This window comes from Megalops cyprinoides, chromosome 13 (assembly GCF_013368585.1).
Source record: "Megalops cyprinoides isolate fMegCyp1 chromosome 13, fMegCyp1.pri, whole genome shotgun sequence".
Taxonomy (NCBI): domain Eukaryota; kingdom Metazoa; phylum Chordata; class Actinopteri; order Elopiformes; family Megalopidae; genus Megalops; species Megalops cyprinoides.
In genome coordinates this window covers 14076713-14092854 of record NC_050595.1, presented here as the reverse complement: position 1 = coordinate 14092854, position 16142 = coordinate 14076713, and the positions used below count along the sequence as shown (strand labels likewise).

Here is a 16142-nt window from a genome sequence, read left to right as displayed (position 1 = left end):
TGATTTCTTCCTTACATTGGCTTTGTATCAGTGCTAAAATTGACTTAAATATCCTTGTTCTTACTTATCACTGTGTTTACCAGTCTGCTCCTATTCAACTAAAATATATATGTGCTTTCTCATACATTGCCCTTTGGCTTCGTAGATTTATTACTTGCTTACTTACTACAAAATCTACTTGTAGATTAAATGCTTCTGTATCTTCATGGTGAAGTGGCTGTATTGAATTCTCTTTTATCTTGCACCTGTGGTGGAATTGACTTCCCGCCAACATGAAGTCTGCTGATCTGCTGAAGAGACACCCCGCTTGCCATTAACTGTGCAGTTCCACTACTCTTTTAGTTCTCTTCGTTCTTGTATGTTTAATTAATTAATCCGGTGTTTTTTTTAATAATCCATTATTTTTCTCATGCAGATTGTGTTCGCCAGCCACCTATTTTGTTCAGTTGCACATTTAACGCATTATTATTTTAACATGCATTATGTAAATTTATTTAAATTAGGTTGGGTAAAATGTTGTTGACTTCTTAATGCCAAATCCTGCATTTTAATCACCCTGGATAATGCCCCTGCTCAATTGTGACAAAACCAATAATGCTTATCTATACAAATAATGTTTAGTTATTTTTTTCTCAGGAGTAATAATATGAAGAATACCATTTTCCCTTATTACCTGCTTCTTGGTACTACTCAATGAGAATTTTCTATGCCTGACCTAGAAAGAACAGAAAAGTAGTACTGTTTGACACTGATTTTTGTGTTTATGGACTCTTTAGAGGGACGTGCTAGTGGATGGCTATGCCTACACCCTATTTCAGCCTCTCAGAATTTCATTCCCGGACTAAGTTCTCCTATCAGAGCTGTATTTATGGTGCTGCTTTAATCAAGAGGCGATGATTTCGCACCTCATTGCCTGTGCCAAGGTGGCCTCATTTCCTCTGCCGTGCCGTGGTTAGCGGTGTATTTCATCAGCCTCTTCCTTGCCTGCTGTCAGAAACCCGCCCCACAGGGGACCGGGCTTCTCGGCTTTACAGATGCGCACTCCTGGAGGAGGCAGATTTAAACAGGGTGTGGCATCGTACTGCGGCAACCATTTCCAGACCTCGCCCTGTCGTTCACATGGAGTGGAAGCCATGTCACTTCTGTCTGTAGGCAAATATCACATGTAGCTGAGTGTCACACAGTACATGATTGCCATATAGTGCAAGTCCTTTTACTACAGATAAAGCCCTATAATGTCAGACAAGGGAACTGGAACATGTACTCCAGTACTAGAGATTCATTCTTCCTTATAAGAACTGCAGCTGATTTTATTGAGAATTGGTGTTTTCTGTATTAAAGAAACCATGGAAAGATTAACTGCTGTCATTTTAAACTGAGGAAGACAGATGCAGAGGCCATAATCTGGATGTTGCATAATATTCCGGATCAAATATTCTGGACTACCTTCCTCACATAAGCAGTGCTGGTGTCAGCAGTTTTCGCTGTATAAGCAGACATGTGTATGAATGCACAAATCAGTGATATTGAACCAGCTGGACACTGGCTTCAATTTAAGATGAAATAATATCTATCCTGCCACGCATGGGTGGTTCTATTTCCTTTCTAGAGCATGCCATGAAAATTACAAAAGAGATGCATTACCTTCATGGGCTATGAGTGGCTTTTTTGAATGCATGTCTGATGGGAGGACAGTGAAGTTGATCTGAAATTTAACGAATGGGTTAGGAGGTCCACTGTGTTGTGTCATATAAAAGATTTTTTTTTTCTAGATGATTTGGTCACATTGTAAATTTCTAGTTCTAATAAAAATGACCGAATAGTTGATACATCAGTAACATACAGCATATTTCTTATGTAATGTACTTAATCGTTTTAAGTGTTCCTTGGGTTATGAGCTCCTTTTCTTGTGATTTCTGAGTATTTCTAATCTTATTTAAAGTGAGTGCTTTAATTCTGTGAATGAGTGCACACAGTGGTCTTTCATGACCAGAGTAAAAGAGTAGACCATCAGCATCACAGACCACCAGTGGAATGCCATTGTTGAACGCTTGAAGGTGTTTTGTGACAATTGCAAATCATCTTAGCAAGATAAATGTGTTCATCAATAACTGGTCAGCCTGACATAGACTCAGAACTGACCGAAATTGATTCCTCAAGTTGGTATGATGGAGATAATATGTATATTTGAACTATGAGGAGGGAGACGATCTTGCAGTGATCCAAGGGCTTTAGTGAAGTGATGTCAAGTCTATGATTAGAAGTGCTGTTGCTAACCAGGCACAAACTCAAGTGTCCTACAGACTGCTTAGCATCTGGCTTTAAATCCCTGTTAATGTGCGCACTGCTCTTTGTTCAGTATGATACTGCAAGCAGAGTTCCTGGTGAGACAGAAAGCTAAATATAGACCAGTTACTTGTGAGTTTAGAATACCACATATAGGGCAGTTCATGAAGAAGTTAGTTGATCTTAGCAGGATATTTTTTATACTGAGAAGCCAACCCTCGCTAACATACTTTCGCATCGACCACAATTTGCTTTAAATTCATGTATCCAGGAACGGCTACAAAAGACCCCTGTAAATTAAACTAGAGTGGCGTACAGATAAATGAGAGTCAGTGTAACCTTGCATCCTCCCTTGTTGTGGCTTATTCTAACATGAGTCTTGCAGTTAGCGGCGAAAGTGCCTCGTCATACCCCTGTCAGATGCAGTTGCTGCAGCCCGCTGATGCGGAAACGGCAAAGCACATTAAATCACACTCGCGAACACAGATACAGCCTCACTCAGACAGTCACAGACACACACGCTCACACACACACACTCTCTCTCACACGCTGTCACACGCAAACACAGATAGAATCTCACTTCGCAGTCACAGGCATGCGCACAGATACACACACACTCTCACACACACACACACACACACACAGAGTAACACAAAGATACTCATGCACACACTGAGACACAAACACGCACACACACTCTCCCAGGGATGCACGCACTCTCATGACTAACAGATGAAGGCCGATGGAGATGCAAATCATGCCAGCCATTGTGCAGTAGGCATAGAAACAGACTGGATTGCAGCTCCCCCCACCAATCTGCTCCATATTTTCATACAGTGTCAGATTTTCTAGGCTTAGTATTTTTAGGTGCAACCTCTTTAAGAATCTTATGCAAGCTGAATGTATTGGAGATGTTGTGCTATATTATTGCAATGTTAGGCATGCTGTCAGCTGAGAGTAGCTGTCATGTTTGTGTGCAGTTTCGCACATAAGATTTTCCTGACTCACTGGAGTCAGATAAGATGGAAGCAGCTTACATTCACGAGTGCAGGTTATACAGCAGATTTTGCAGGATGTGGAACGTCCATGGAGTTAAATAGACAGCGGCGCAGAGAGTTGTTATGCTTCTGTGACCCAGCTGGAAGCAGCTGGTTATGTAACTGCCTGGAGGATGCTCAAGTCTGCAGTGTCTCTGCTCAGCTTGAAAGGCTCTAAGGGTATTTCTGTGAGATGGTAAAGTACAGGGAAAGTGTAAAAAGATAAAACATTGAAAAGTTGTGGGGGCTGTTAAATTAGTGTGTGTGTAGGGTTCATTTTTTATAATAAATAAACCTTTCATAGGAAACATGAAATAATTTCCCCATCCCAGTAAATATCGATTTTAACTGACTGTGAGGTAGGCCAGTGATATATTTCAGTGAACAGTCAAAAGTGACATTTAAGGCTTCATGTTCCATCATTAGGGGGATAAACAGTTCACAGGGAAAGACCCTGGAGTGTCAGCACCGGGCCTGGGGATGTGACTCAACAGGAGCTGACTGCAGTCTCCAGGCTAATGAAGATAGTAATCTCAATCCTCACTGTAGGGGATCATGGGACCAGTTTCTTTTCACATTTACTGAGGCATTGGTTCCTGTGATGTGCTGAAGGCAATCCAGTGGCAGGTGCTGTAAGATAAGGTGCCGTAGTCTAAACATTACTGAAACAATGAGCCAGAATAGTTTTCGGCTCCATGACAGGTGTTGGTTTCAATCCAGCCTCCGTGGAGCAAAAAATATGGTTGAAATCATTCATTTAAACCAGAATGTGTCCTAAGGCTCCAAGTTAAATATAACTGTTCATTCTTAACTCTACTTAACAAGTTTAATCAAATGTTTCAATAAAAAAATTACTGAAAAATGTGAAAGAACCTAAAAATATGTCTTGATAGAATCAATTCATATCTCAGAAATGGGGATGAATGGGATGTGGATGGATTGAATCTGCCTACATTACAGATAATTTAGATAGAATGACAAGACTCCTTTCCTGGAGGTAGATGTTCAATGTCGTATCAAGTGCTGGGGATATAAATGCAACTGAATTTCATTTTATTGACAGCTCTATTTTTTCAGGTCTGGTTTCTGCCACTGTAAGCCCGCAATGCCATATTTAATCCTGAGGCACTAAGTCATGGATTTCTGTATCACTGTCTTTCCTCATTCCCGACAGTATCACCATTTGTCAGTTCAAGGACAGCCCCGAAGTCCACGACACGGCCGCACAGCAGAGCGCTCGGACCAGAGGGCAGCAGTATAAACACGCACCCTCCGTTAAATAACTGCCTCGCAGCTTTCTGACATTTTAAATCTGGCAGCAGCGGAGAGGCATTACATAATGCTGTTAAACAGCAGGCTGAAGCAGGTTTTGTGGCAGATTGCGAACACTGACTACCCAGGGATGTGAGATCACTCACAGCAGGGCCAGACTACTTCTTCCATAGAATGGCTATTTGTTTTGTTAATCAGGGCAGATGCACAAGAGTGACAGGCTTCACCAGCAGCAGCCGTTAAGATGCGGGCTGCGGGCTCAGAGTCTATTGAACTGGTGATCAATACATCAGATGGCTAATGCTGGACAGATGGAGGGAACTGTGCAGGTGGGCAGGGCTGCATTGTGGCCTGAGTGTCTGGGGATTGTGGTAGTGAGGAGATTAGTGCGGCCTGCTAATTGTGTGACATTATGCAGAATGGGTGAGAAGCTGAGCTCTTCAAAACCGTACCCCTCTATATTGTTGTGGCAGTCATAGTTTGCATTGCCACTCCTCTCCCTTATGTCGAATTGTACCTTATATGGCTTTTAAAAGGTGCATATTTTTAAGTTTTCTTTTTAGTGATGAAACATCTTTGAATTGACTGTTTTTTTTGAAGCGTAACAGCAGTGTCGGACTTGAAGTGTTTTAATAGATGTATGTAAACCCAAAGATGATTTGATGGTTTCCCCTGATTCCTGATGTTAAGGAGAGCAGCAAAAGGCTGGTGGGCCAGTTTTTTCCCTCGAGGAATTTAGTCCGATCCAAAGGCATTTTCCAGGAAAAAAAAAAAAAAACAGATGGCAAGGTCTAACAGTGTGTTCGAACATGTTGTATCGCACAACCATCCCACCGTGGTTGCTATGGCGATGTGAAAAGACTGCATGCAGTAACTGAACAGAGAGAAGTTCAGTTGATGGGGATCAAACATTTTACTTTTGGATCAGGGCACCTCCCCTGCAGACATATCAGCTGTCCTACTGTATCCACTCTGTTCTTTTCCCAGTTTAATTTCATGTCCTCATTTTGTATGGACAAGAGATACAATGTGGTTCCTCATGGAGTGATTCTCTGTATTTTATGGTACTCTTTCGCAAGAAGCCATAAACGACCCTGGCAGTCCTATGGTAGGGCCACTCTAACACTCGCCCTGGAGAGACTGTTTTAGCCACGTACTTAACCTCCTCAATCACATTGTTCTTATCTAGATTGTACCAATGTAGCTTTTCTCCCCAGCTGAGTGCTAGTAGTTGACTGAGAGCTGGAAAACCTTGAGTAAAACCTTTCAGAACAAGAGCTGAGCAGCTAGTGTGTTATTAAGCTATGAGTGATTCCTACTTCTCCTTTGTAGTACACACTTCCTTTACTCACGCCTGTCAGATTTGACTTGATCCCAGATCCGTGTTCCTCTCTGCTCTTGGAAGTGGTGTGGAGAGGGCATCTGTATTCACCCCAGTGACACCCCCATGCCTTCCTTTACAGATGTCCCACACTCCCAGTCACGCCCCTCACCAGCTGCTCCTTCGATATGGCTGCCTCATCCGTAGGCGTCACTCTGCAGTCGATGCCCATATGAGGAAATTAGAGCGTGCAAGAACACATGTGTTGCTCAGCCATGCTAATTAAGCTTCCTTACAGCACTTCCCCCAATGATTAGTCATTAAATGCTGTCAATGCAAAATCTGGCCCTGTGTGGTGTGTCTAAATATAAACCGAAAGTCAAAATGATGCCGTGAACTTTAAGAAATGAAACGAAGGCTGCTGTTGACCTTGCGAACCCCCAAATACTGATACATATTGAAACACTGCTTTGTTGCGTGCTGTGTTACAGGGACACGATGTGGAGGGTGTTCACCGGCGCTCTCTCGGTGGAGGAGAAGGGGAGTGTGCTCCTCCAGGACCTGCGGGAGATCGAGTCCTGGGTGTACCGGCTGCTGCGCTCACCCGTGCCTGTGGCCGGGCTCAAGCGGGTGGACGTGGAGGTGCTGCCCCGCGAGATGCAGCCCGCCCTCACCTTCGCCCTGCCCGACTCCTCCCGCTTCTCCATGGTGGACTTCCCCCTGCACCTCCCCCTGGAGCTGCTGGGCGTGGACGCCTGCTTGCAAGTGCTCAGCTGCATCCTGCTGGAGCACAAGGTAGGGCTTGCCCACCAGAGACCGCCCTCCCCCCCTCCCCCCCCAGCACCCCTTAGCCTGTTTTATCCAAGGCTCTTAATCTCCACCCTTGGACTCTGACCCCTCGGCTTGCTTTACACAAGTTCTTACTGAAATCCATCCAGCACTTGCCCAAACTCCCCGCCAGCAAAGTGGGTCAATTTGTTCCACCGCGGTGACAATGGACAATACAGTGTATTGTCCGCTTCTGTTGTGAAAAGTTGTCTGTGTTCTGATCAGGCACAAAGCTCAATACCTGTTTCCCTGGAGTGTTTCCCTGAAATGGTGGTAGTCATACCTGGATGTGTCTCAGCAGACACATTTTGACCATCATTAACCATAAAGTGTGCCTCCACTATACACACGTGAACACACACTCTTTATGGTAGCTGTCTGTCTCACACACAGCACAGTGTCTGAGACTCTCCCTCTCTTTCTCTCTGTCTTACATGTACAAGCAGCCACACACAAACACACATGCTCCTTCTCGTACACACACGTACATGCTCCTGAAAGATTCTGTACTCCTCTTTGTATCTATGGCTGCTGACCTCCAGAGCCAGAGGAGACATGGGAAAGAGCCGCTCTGGGGATCAGTTCACATCTATCAGTAAAAACTGAGACACCCTGTGGTGAAATGCAGAAACTGCGTCAGAAACAGGGGACCTCAATTAACTGTGAATGTAATTCAACCACCATTCTGCACACATACTCTGTTTTAGCATGTGCATAAGTGTTGAAAGAGCTTATCTCCTTGGCACAGACATTCAGTGCGACTTGGCTAGAAGTATCAGTTTGGCTTTGCTCAGAGTTAGAGCTCTTTACCACTCTGTGTAATTTCTGTCTGTGAATTAGCAGAAACGTTGAACATGGTTATGAATTTTATCCAGAAGCTGAAGACTGTGCGCCAGTGTTGGCACTGCAGGAATGTGTACAGATATCCATGTAAACAGACAGAGAGACTTCAGGGACTGAGAGTGTGAATGACCTAAGGTTGCCATTTTCCTCAGGTGGTTCTGCAATCGCGAGACTACAACGCCTTGTCCATGAGTGTCATGGCCTTTGTGGCCATGATCTACCCCCTGGAGTACATGTTCCCTGTCATTCCTCTGCTGCCCACCTGCATGGCCTCTGCAGAACAGGTATGCTGTGGTTATTACCTGTCTCAGTAGTACTACTACAAATACTACTAAGTAGTAGCATGATTTTAAACCATGTCATTACCTGTTTTTATCACTGTATTTTCAGCGGGTCTAGTCTCTTGTTCAGCTCCAGTAACCAGTGCTGTATCCACTACTCTATATGCTGCTAACTGGTCAAACTTGTTGTACACTTCACTCATTTTTAAGCATTGTAGCCTTTCTCATGCACTAAGTGCCATACCCCTCTTTACTGCCAACTGAAAATCTGTAGTAAATAAAATTAGAACTGAAACATATTTCTCAATACAACTTTTCCTCTCCTCTCCCTTGCAGCTACTTCTTGCCCCCACGCCGTATATCATTGGTGTGCCAGCCAGTTTCTTCCTGTACAAATCCGATTTCAAGATGCCAGATGACGTGTGGCTGGTGGATCTAGACTGTAACAAGGTTAGACCTCAGAATGGCCTGGTAGTCTTTGCTGTGCTGCATGTCGTCTGTTTTGTTTGAGTGTGCAGCAAAAATGACCACTGTTCTCTTCCCACCTGAATCCTCATACTCTGCTGCTGTCAGTTTACTTGCACAAAACCATAAACGTCCTAGCGAAATCAGACAACAGTCAGAGGGCTTGTGCTGGACCTTACCTATTACTTAGTCTTTTTTTACCCTTATAATAGTGGGTACAGACAGTGCATAGCCGAGGTGTGGAACATGTCATCAGAGGTAGGTCTCTGAATTTGGCTTGCCTGTCCTACAGGTTATTGTTCCCAGCAATGCAGAACTCCTTCCAGCTCTACCAGAGCCAGAGGCCTCAGAGCTGAAGAAACACCTGAAACAGGTAAAGCCCAAACTTCAACTCTGTCGGTGGTGATCTCTGTTCATTTGCTATTTATATTAAGAACAAATGATGTTTTTTTTTTTTTAAATTCACATGCTACCAAATCTCCCACAGAATGTGTTTGATTGATAGAAACCATCTGCTTTTGTAGTGTTCACAATATGACAGCCCGTCTGTTTTAAATATAGACAGTCAGGCCTTTTTGAAACAATGCATGACTGGCAGCTGGGCATTGCATCTTTCCAGCTGTTTTGAATTGTATTGTTGAATGCATGTGTGACATTGAAGAGTTGGATTTTGTGAAGGTTTTCTGTAGTCACCAGAAGAAAGTAGTCCCTGTTAAAGTCTGTTGTTATCACCACAGGCTGAACTGACATCATTTTGCTCTTGTCTTATGTGTTCTGTAATTGGATTTTCTCAACAGGTAGCAAGTATCACATTTTTATGGGGATCATTAAGTTGATGACTTCAGTAGGGTTTTCAATATGTAAATCCAGTGTCGCAAGTGTAAATGCTTTAGCTTCCAGCTGCAACGATGACGCTGATCATTTGAGGGATGGTGATGAAATAGGTTATCTGTTGCCCTGTGCCCCTCTTCCCCACTCACCTTTTAAATAGGCTGTCTGTGAGTGGCTTGGGGTCAATTGCAATGCAGTGAACTTGAGTGAACACACGTATTTCCCCCCCCCCCCCCTCATCTGTTTTCTTAATTATGCACTCCATAGCTTATGCAGGTAAAGCCGTTACTGCCAGGGCTTGGGTCCTCCCTCTCTGATCTCAGTAACAGCTGAAGTCTTCCCAGTCCTCTAACCCTCTGTCCTTTCCAGAACCTATGGTAGATAACCAGATTCTAGGCCTGATTCATAACGCGTAACTTATTATAAACATTGTCCCAGTTCTGGTCATTGTGCTAAAATTTATTTTATTTCTGCGGCTGTTAGTATTGCAATCTGAATTTTGTTTGACAAACAGTGTTGATATATTTTAGTAGAAAGTAATGTCTCAGCATTCAAATGCATATATGGTCCTTTTCTGGGGATCATTTCTTGTGATAATCATCTTTGGATAATTTAGGGAAAAAAAACTGATGAGCATGGTTTTGTTTTAAAACCATTGGTAAGTTGTGAATCAGGACCTTGGCTATAGATAAATAGTTTTATGTGTAACTAACTCCTTTTATGAATATACTTGTAGGATTGAAGGATTCTACCTGCAGTAGAATGATTTACTTGCGTGTTTGTGTGTGCTTAAACACTGTAACTGTGACATATTAGAATGCCATCCTACTGCCATCCCATTGCGTAATACTGGTGATCACACAACAGTGTTGGTATGACAGTGATCGCCCTATGCCTCTGCAAAGACTTTGACAAGATGAATACAGAAGGGAGGCAGGAGAAAGCATGGGCACATTCCTCACACCCCTCAGGAGCGGAGTCTCTTCTGCATTATCTGACTATAAATAGATCTGTGTTGATAAAATGGCTGCCTCTTTTTCCACCTCTGGGGCCAAACATCTCTCTCAGATCTTTCCCTCCTCTCCGTATGCTGTGAAATGGAAACGTTTGTATTGATTTCAGTATATGGTGCTTCTCCCGTGGAACGTGAAACCCACGTCTCCTGTAAAATCTTGCATGCCTTCAGTCTAAGCCAGCAATAGTTCCAAACCATTTTTGTTTACCAGGTCTACCAACATTCTGTGTATCTCCGCTAGCTGCTAACATTCTGTGTACCTTCTATAGCACCTGCTATTCTAATATTAATGTAAGTGCTTTATTAATGTGAAAAGGGTGAGCAGATTCAGATGTTGCCTTTCAGATCACCAGTACTATTCATCCCACCAGTTACAAGGCTTTTTGAGTTAGAGATGAGCAGCTGGTGAGAAAATTTATGATGTGCTTGGCAAGGAAATATAATTCCTTAGCTAGTTTGTAAGCTACATGAAAGAACTGTTTAGCATGAAACAATGAATTTAGTAGATAGAAAGCAAGCTCATGTAAGAGTTTGTGTTGGTGTTTTTAATTTTATAATTAAATGAGGAACTAAACATGAAGTAAGAGCTAGCTGGCTCCTGTTATTTCATTTGTTATTTCATCCTTGTTTTTCTCACTTTTCTGCTGCAAAACAGAATATATAAAAGGCACAGTACGATGTGTTATTGATATAATATAGCTGAAAAAGTTGTGATGATAAAATTGGAAAACTAGTTATTGACCCCAGGAAACAATTCTATTTTTTTTTTTTGTTAAGACAAAAATAAAAATAAAGTGATCAATTGCATATGTTTAATGGGAACATACGGTAATGTAAATACTGAGGCATTCATATAGTGTAGGATAGTCAGATTTCGTAATGTTGTGGAAAGAAGAAAAACCGTATCTTATAGTAAATCAAACTAAGGTCTTAAAATACCGTTCTAGCAATGCAGATGTACATTTATTTTGTTGAAACATTTTTAACAAATGTTTAGTTTGTTGTTTATTTCATTTAGCTTGCTTCTAAAAAAACTGCCTTATGAGTCAATCGTCATGAAACTGTACGTGATTCAGTATTTTGAAATTCGGCCTTTCATCTATATCAAGATGGATAAAAAAGAAAATTGGCTGAAGCTAAAATCAGTCCCTTTTGGTTGATCAACACAGAATGATCCATATGCATGATCATAGCATCAGATCTTTGTATTGGTGGAACCCCTAGATTTCCAGAGGAAATGGGCCTCCCCAAGCTTCTCAATATTCTCAACAACTGATGTTCTCATACCACCTCATGCTACTACCGAACCATTTTCTGCAATGGTTGCATTGACGGTAGCCATATTGTTCCCTGTTCATGAACTGTGGTACATGTTGACCTTGCTGAAGGACAAAGAGGAGTGTCTCGTTCTTGTAAAACCGCTGACTTGTCTGTGATGCAGTGTCTCTCTGCCCCTTCCCAATGTTGTGTTTTGTCCCGTTTGCTTTTTGTGCATTTGTCTGTCTGTCTCTTCTTCACGTGTCTGTCCTTGTCAGACAGCCTCTCTGTCCTGCACCATACCTGTCTTTGGCCATGTGTGCATCCTGCCCTGCTCCGTGATTGGCCCGTGCCTGTCATGTGACCTTCCATCTCTCTTGTCCTTCAGTGTCTGGTTAGGTTGACTGCAATCACGCAAAGGCAGATCTTCGCTTCTGACTATAAGGTTCCTATTTTTCTTCTGCTGAATATGCCATGCCTTTGCACGGATACGTTTCAGCAACCTGAGACTTTGCCTGTCATTTGTTTTTATGTCTGATAGTTTTCATTTCTTATGTTTCTCAACTAATACCATTAGAGAGGGATGTTAAACACAGAATTCAGCTGGATACTGATTAATAAGCATTTCCTTAGCGGTCATCTAAGATACCCTTATGGAGTCCCACACATAGAGAAAAGATGTTTTCTAATGCTACTTTGTGGGGTGGTACTGGCTTGAGCATGATGGAATGAGTGCACAATCATTGTTTATTTTGAGCTGAAAATAAATTATATATTATGACTATATAATAAGCCAAAGGTCAGAAATGCAGTGAAATCTGTCTGCCTATCTTTAACACACACTGAATGAGAGATGGTTGCCTAGACTAAGTTCCGCTTTTGCTGTAGAACATGCTGTCTGGTGACCTTTCCTCTACCATGACCCCCTTAGGTCACACTTCCATTTCAGGTGTCAGTATCAAACTATGCTCATATTCAAGTTCTTTTAGTTCAGTAATGACAAAGTCTAACAATGACAAAAGCTACTAAAATTGGGCCATAGTCAAGCTGCCATTTCTGAGGAATAGGCAGCACCAAGGCAATGAAATCAGCAGCTCAAGGGCATGGAAATCAAGGACACAGATGACGACATTATTGTGTATGTGAGGCATCATGTACAATGACAGGAAAATTTGGATACTTGGCTAACAGGTGTAGCTACAAGCTAAATCAGAGTGTACTCCCTCACACTTATTTACCAGTTAAAACGGAAATCAAGCATATAACAGTCACATGCGCCCACACAAGAAAGCAGTATTGTAGACCTAACTTGAATTTGAGTATCACCCTGGTTTAGACATCCGTCCTTCCCCATATCTGACACTTGAGATGAAAGTGCTGCCACCGTATCCTTGTTAACTTACACTAACAATGTAATACCTCCCCATCTCCCCACCCCCTTCCTGGCCACTGAAGGCCTTAGCAAGCATGAGCCTCAACACCCAGCCCATCCTCAACCTGGAGAAGTTCCACGAGGGCCAGGAGATCCCCCTGCTCACTGGCCGGGACAACGCCTGCACCCCCTCAACGGAGTTCAACCCTCTCATCTATGGGAACGATGTAGACTCTGTGGATGTTGCCACAAGGCAAGGCAGAACTTCCACTCTGGGTTTCCACTTCACACATATCAGAACTGAACTGATGCAATAAATGAGTAAATAAGTAATAAACGTAAGAAGCTGGAACAAAATTGACAAGCATCTAATGAATCATTGAATTTGACAGACTTAATAAGTTTGGTCAGCCTCGTTCTCAAGCTCTAGAAAATGTGAGCTCTGAGTACTCTCCCTCTGACTACTCTGTGGTCATGCAGTTCTAAGTACACCTAACAAATGTCCCCTGATGTTTTCCTCCAGAATCTCCAGCAATTGAATCTTTAGCCTTAGTCCTTAGTGCTCATAGGAGCCACATCCAGAATCACATGACTGCTTCAAGACATATTGAAACAGAAAATATTCAAGTTGTCAGCCAGCACTACTTGTGCAGTAATGCAAGGATGTTCATTCAGGTGTCTGACAAAGGTTTAATCGGTGAGGAGTGTGAGCAAGTAAGCGTGATCGAACAGGAATGTTTTCCTGATAGAATGAAAACAGATTCATGGGCTGTGTCTCTAAGGCATCAAGGTTCGGGGAATTTTTCATCGACACAGAAGTGGTCTTATCCATCTGAACATGACATCACATGGATTAAATGATCAGTTCATTTTTGGTTGGCATTCAGTGCTGACTGCCAGAGATTTACTTAAAACCTGTTTTATGAATTACTCAGTCAGTACACATAATTTGCATTGTATGGGATAAAAAAAGAAAGACAAGGACAAATAATGACTGAAAAGCAACAGAGATGCATGTTTTAATTTCTGGGTTTTGCCTTAATCAGACAATATCAATTAGGATGACTCGATTTTAAGAAGATTAATGTGAAAAATAAAAATCTAAACTGCACTTATTTTTCAACTGTCCAACTTTCCTCTCTTCCATATTGTGCAGGGTTGCCATGGTAAGGTTCTTCAACTCCCCCAACGTGCTGCAGGGATTCCAAATGCACACGCGCACCCTGCGGCTCTTCCCCCGGCCCGTCGTGGCCTTCCAGGCCACCTCCTTCCTAGCATCCCGACCCAAGCGGACAGGATTTGCAGAAAAGCTGTCACATACACAGGCGGTGGAGTACTTTGGCGAGTGGTCCCTGAATCCCAGCAATCTGGCCTTCCAGCGGATCCACAATAGTAAGAGTCTACCACCTTCGATTCAGTACGCACACACACGCACACACATCCTGTTATCTGAAAGTGTATTCAGTATTATGCGTTTTGATACCTTGCGATTTGGTGCAAGTGGACATGACTACTTTGTCATGTTTGTAATTATGACTCCAAGAATGCAACTCATCAAAATGCACACAAACACTTCATCTGCATCTGTACAGTTTTAGGAAATGACAAATAAACTGTTGATTACAAAAAACAGTAAGCAATTTTTAAACAACGTAGGGTATGAAAAAACACCCCATTGTATTAAGTAAAATCCACAGTATCTGAACTTTTAATGAAAATCGCTAGCATGGATTGATTTAAATTTGAAATAACCATTAATGCTACAGGAGCGGTGGCAATGCTGATTATTGAAAAAAGTCAAGGCTTGCAGATGGCAGCTAATTAAGTATTTAGCAGCTGCGTAAGGAAACTGAGAGCTGAAGAGTTTTAAGAGCGGGTTTGTGCGCAGACACAGGCGCCTGGATGCAGCACACTGCGGAACACAGACGTTTCAGATGTTTCTGTGGTTGGTGAGGGTGTTGACATGTGCCCCCCTCCACCACAGATGTATATGACCCCTCCTTGATTGGAGACAAGCCCAAGTGGTACGCCCACCAGCTTCAGCCCATCTATTACCGGGTGTACGATGGGAACTCCCTGCTGGCGGAGGCCATGAGCGCGCCACTGGAAATGGACAACGACAGGGACGAGGACTCTGACCCCACTGACGACAGGTTCGCCTGGGCTCTTCACGCTGGCCCACACTTGGCCTCACTTTCATGTTACATTTAAACGCTGACTTTAGAGGAGCAGTCAAAGTTGGGCTTGGGATGTTGTAATTATTTGAGCGCTGGGCCCTGGTCCTGAGGGTGGATTCAAAACATTCTGTAGCAAAGCTGTGTAATTCGTTACATAATGTCTGGTTGTATTTCTAATACAGAATATATTACAATGTCAGTAATGAATATGTGTACATTTTGTGTCATTGGAGCAATATCATGTGGCAGATAAATACAGTTATGAGAAAATTTTCATGACAGCCATGTGAAATTATGTCCAGGAGGGTGAAACTGGGCCCCTCTGCTGCCAGGGAGGTCATGAATGTAGGTCATACTTCCGTTTATGGTTTAAGTACACTCTCAGGGGCTCGGGCATAATCATCTCTTTTCACACTGTGAATTGTCTGGCAGCCTTTTGCTCAAAGTCACAGAGCTAGGCCACTAGCTGAACATGGACCTGTCTTGTCCACATGTTTAAAGCAGTCTGCTTAGAGCAGGTGTGTTAAATGGAACCAAATCTGGAATGGACAAAATCTAACTGCAGTTGTAGGCTCAGTTTATTATCCATTGTGCATAATGACACATTTCTTGTGGGTGGGAAGGTTTCAGATTTAGTTACTGGTTGGTGCATGAGGTGAGTTTGTAGGTGGTCTTTGCACAGAACTGCAGAGCCACAGGGGAAGTGAGTGGTTCAGTCATTAGCTACACAAATTGTGACAAAGTATCTTTTTCTTTAGTGGCAGTGACAGCGTGGACTACGATGACTCCAGTTCCTCATACTCTTCACTGGGGGACTTTGTCAGTGAAATGATGAAATGTGACATCCAAGGAGACACGCCAAGTGAGTGGTAACAAGCTCTGTTTGCAGCCCTGAACTACTGTGGTCAGCAGCCTGTTGCTGGGGTGGAAGACATGGGCCTAAGAATGTTAAATTATTCTTTCCATTTCATTTCTGTACTAACGTAGAAGACCTAATAGTTAACACAAACATTTCCATTTCTACACAGTGATTACCAATGAAAGCCTGCTTTCGTTGTCAGATTCCCATCATATAGAGGAGAAACACAAAACTGCTGAATCTTTTTTCACAATACCAGTGCGAAAAACAGTCACATTAACATGATGTCTTTCATATT

The 16142-nt window shown here is 42.8% G+C and overlaps 1 protein-coding gene across 38 annotated transcripts in view; it reads left to right on the top strand.

The window, feature by feature from the left end:
* The window catches only part of madd (MAP-kinase activating death domain), a 66846-nt gene that overhangs the window by 17827 nt on the left and 32877 nt on the right, over positions 1–16142 (top strand). For 20 of the 38 annotated variants that reach the window (XM_036543240.1, XM_036543256.1, XM_036543255.1 and 17 more), the window contains exons 4-12: positions 6408–6711; positions 7740–7871; positions 8205–8318; positions 8626–8706; positions 9432–9440; positions 12892–13061; positions 13965–14200; positions 14793–14961; positions 15744–15847. In XM_036543240.1, the coding sequence (XP_036399133.1) occupies positions 6408–6711; positions 7740–7871; positions 8205–8318; positions 8626–8706; positions 9432–9440; positions 12892–13061; positions 13965–14200; positions 14793–14961; positions 15744–15847 (1319 nt within the window). The remainder of the gene's footprint in view (positions 1–6407; positions 6712–7739; positions 7872–8204; positions 8319–8625; positions 8707–9431; positions 9441–12891; positions 13062–13964; positions 14201–14792; positions 14962–15743; positions 15848–16142) is intronic. The other 18 variants (XM_036543258.1, XM_036543257.1, XM_036543253.1 and 15 more) reach the window with 1 other exon arrangement.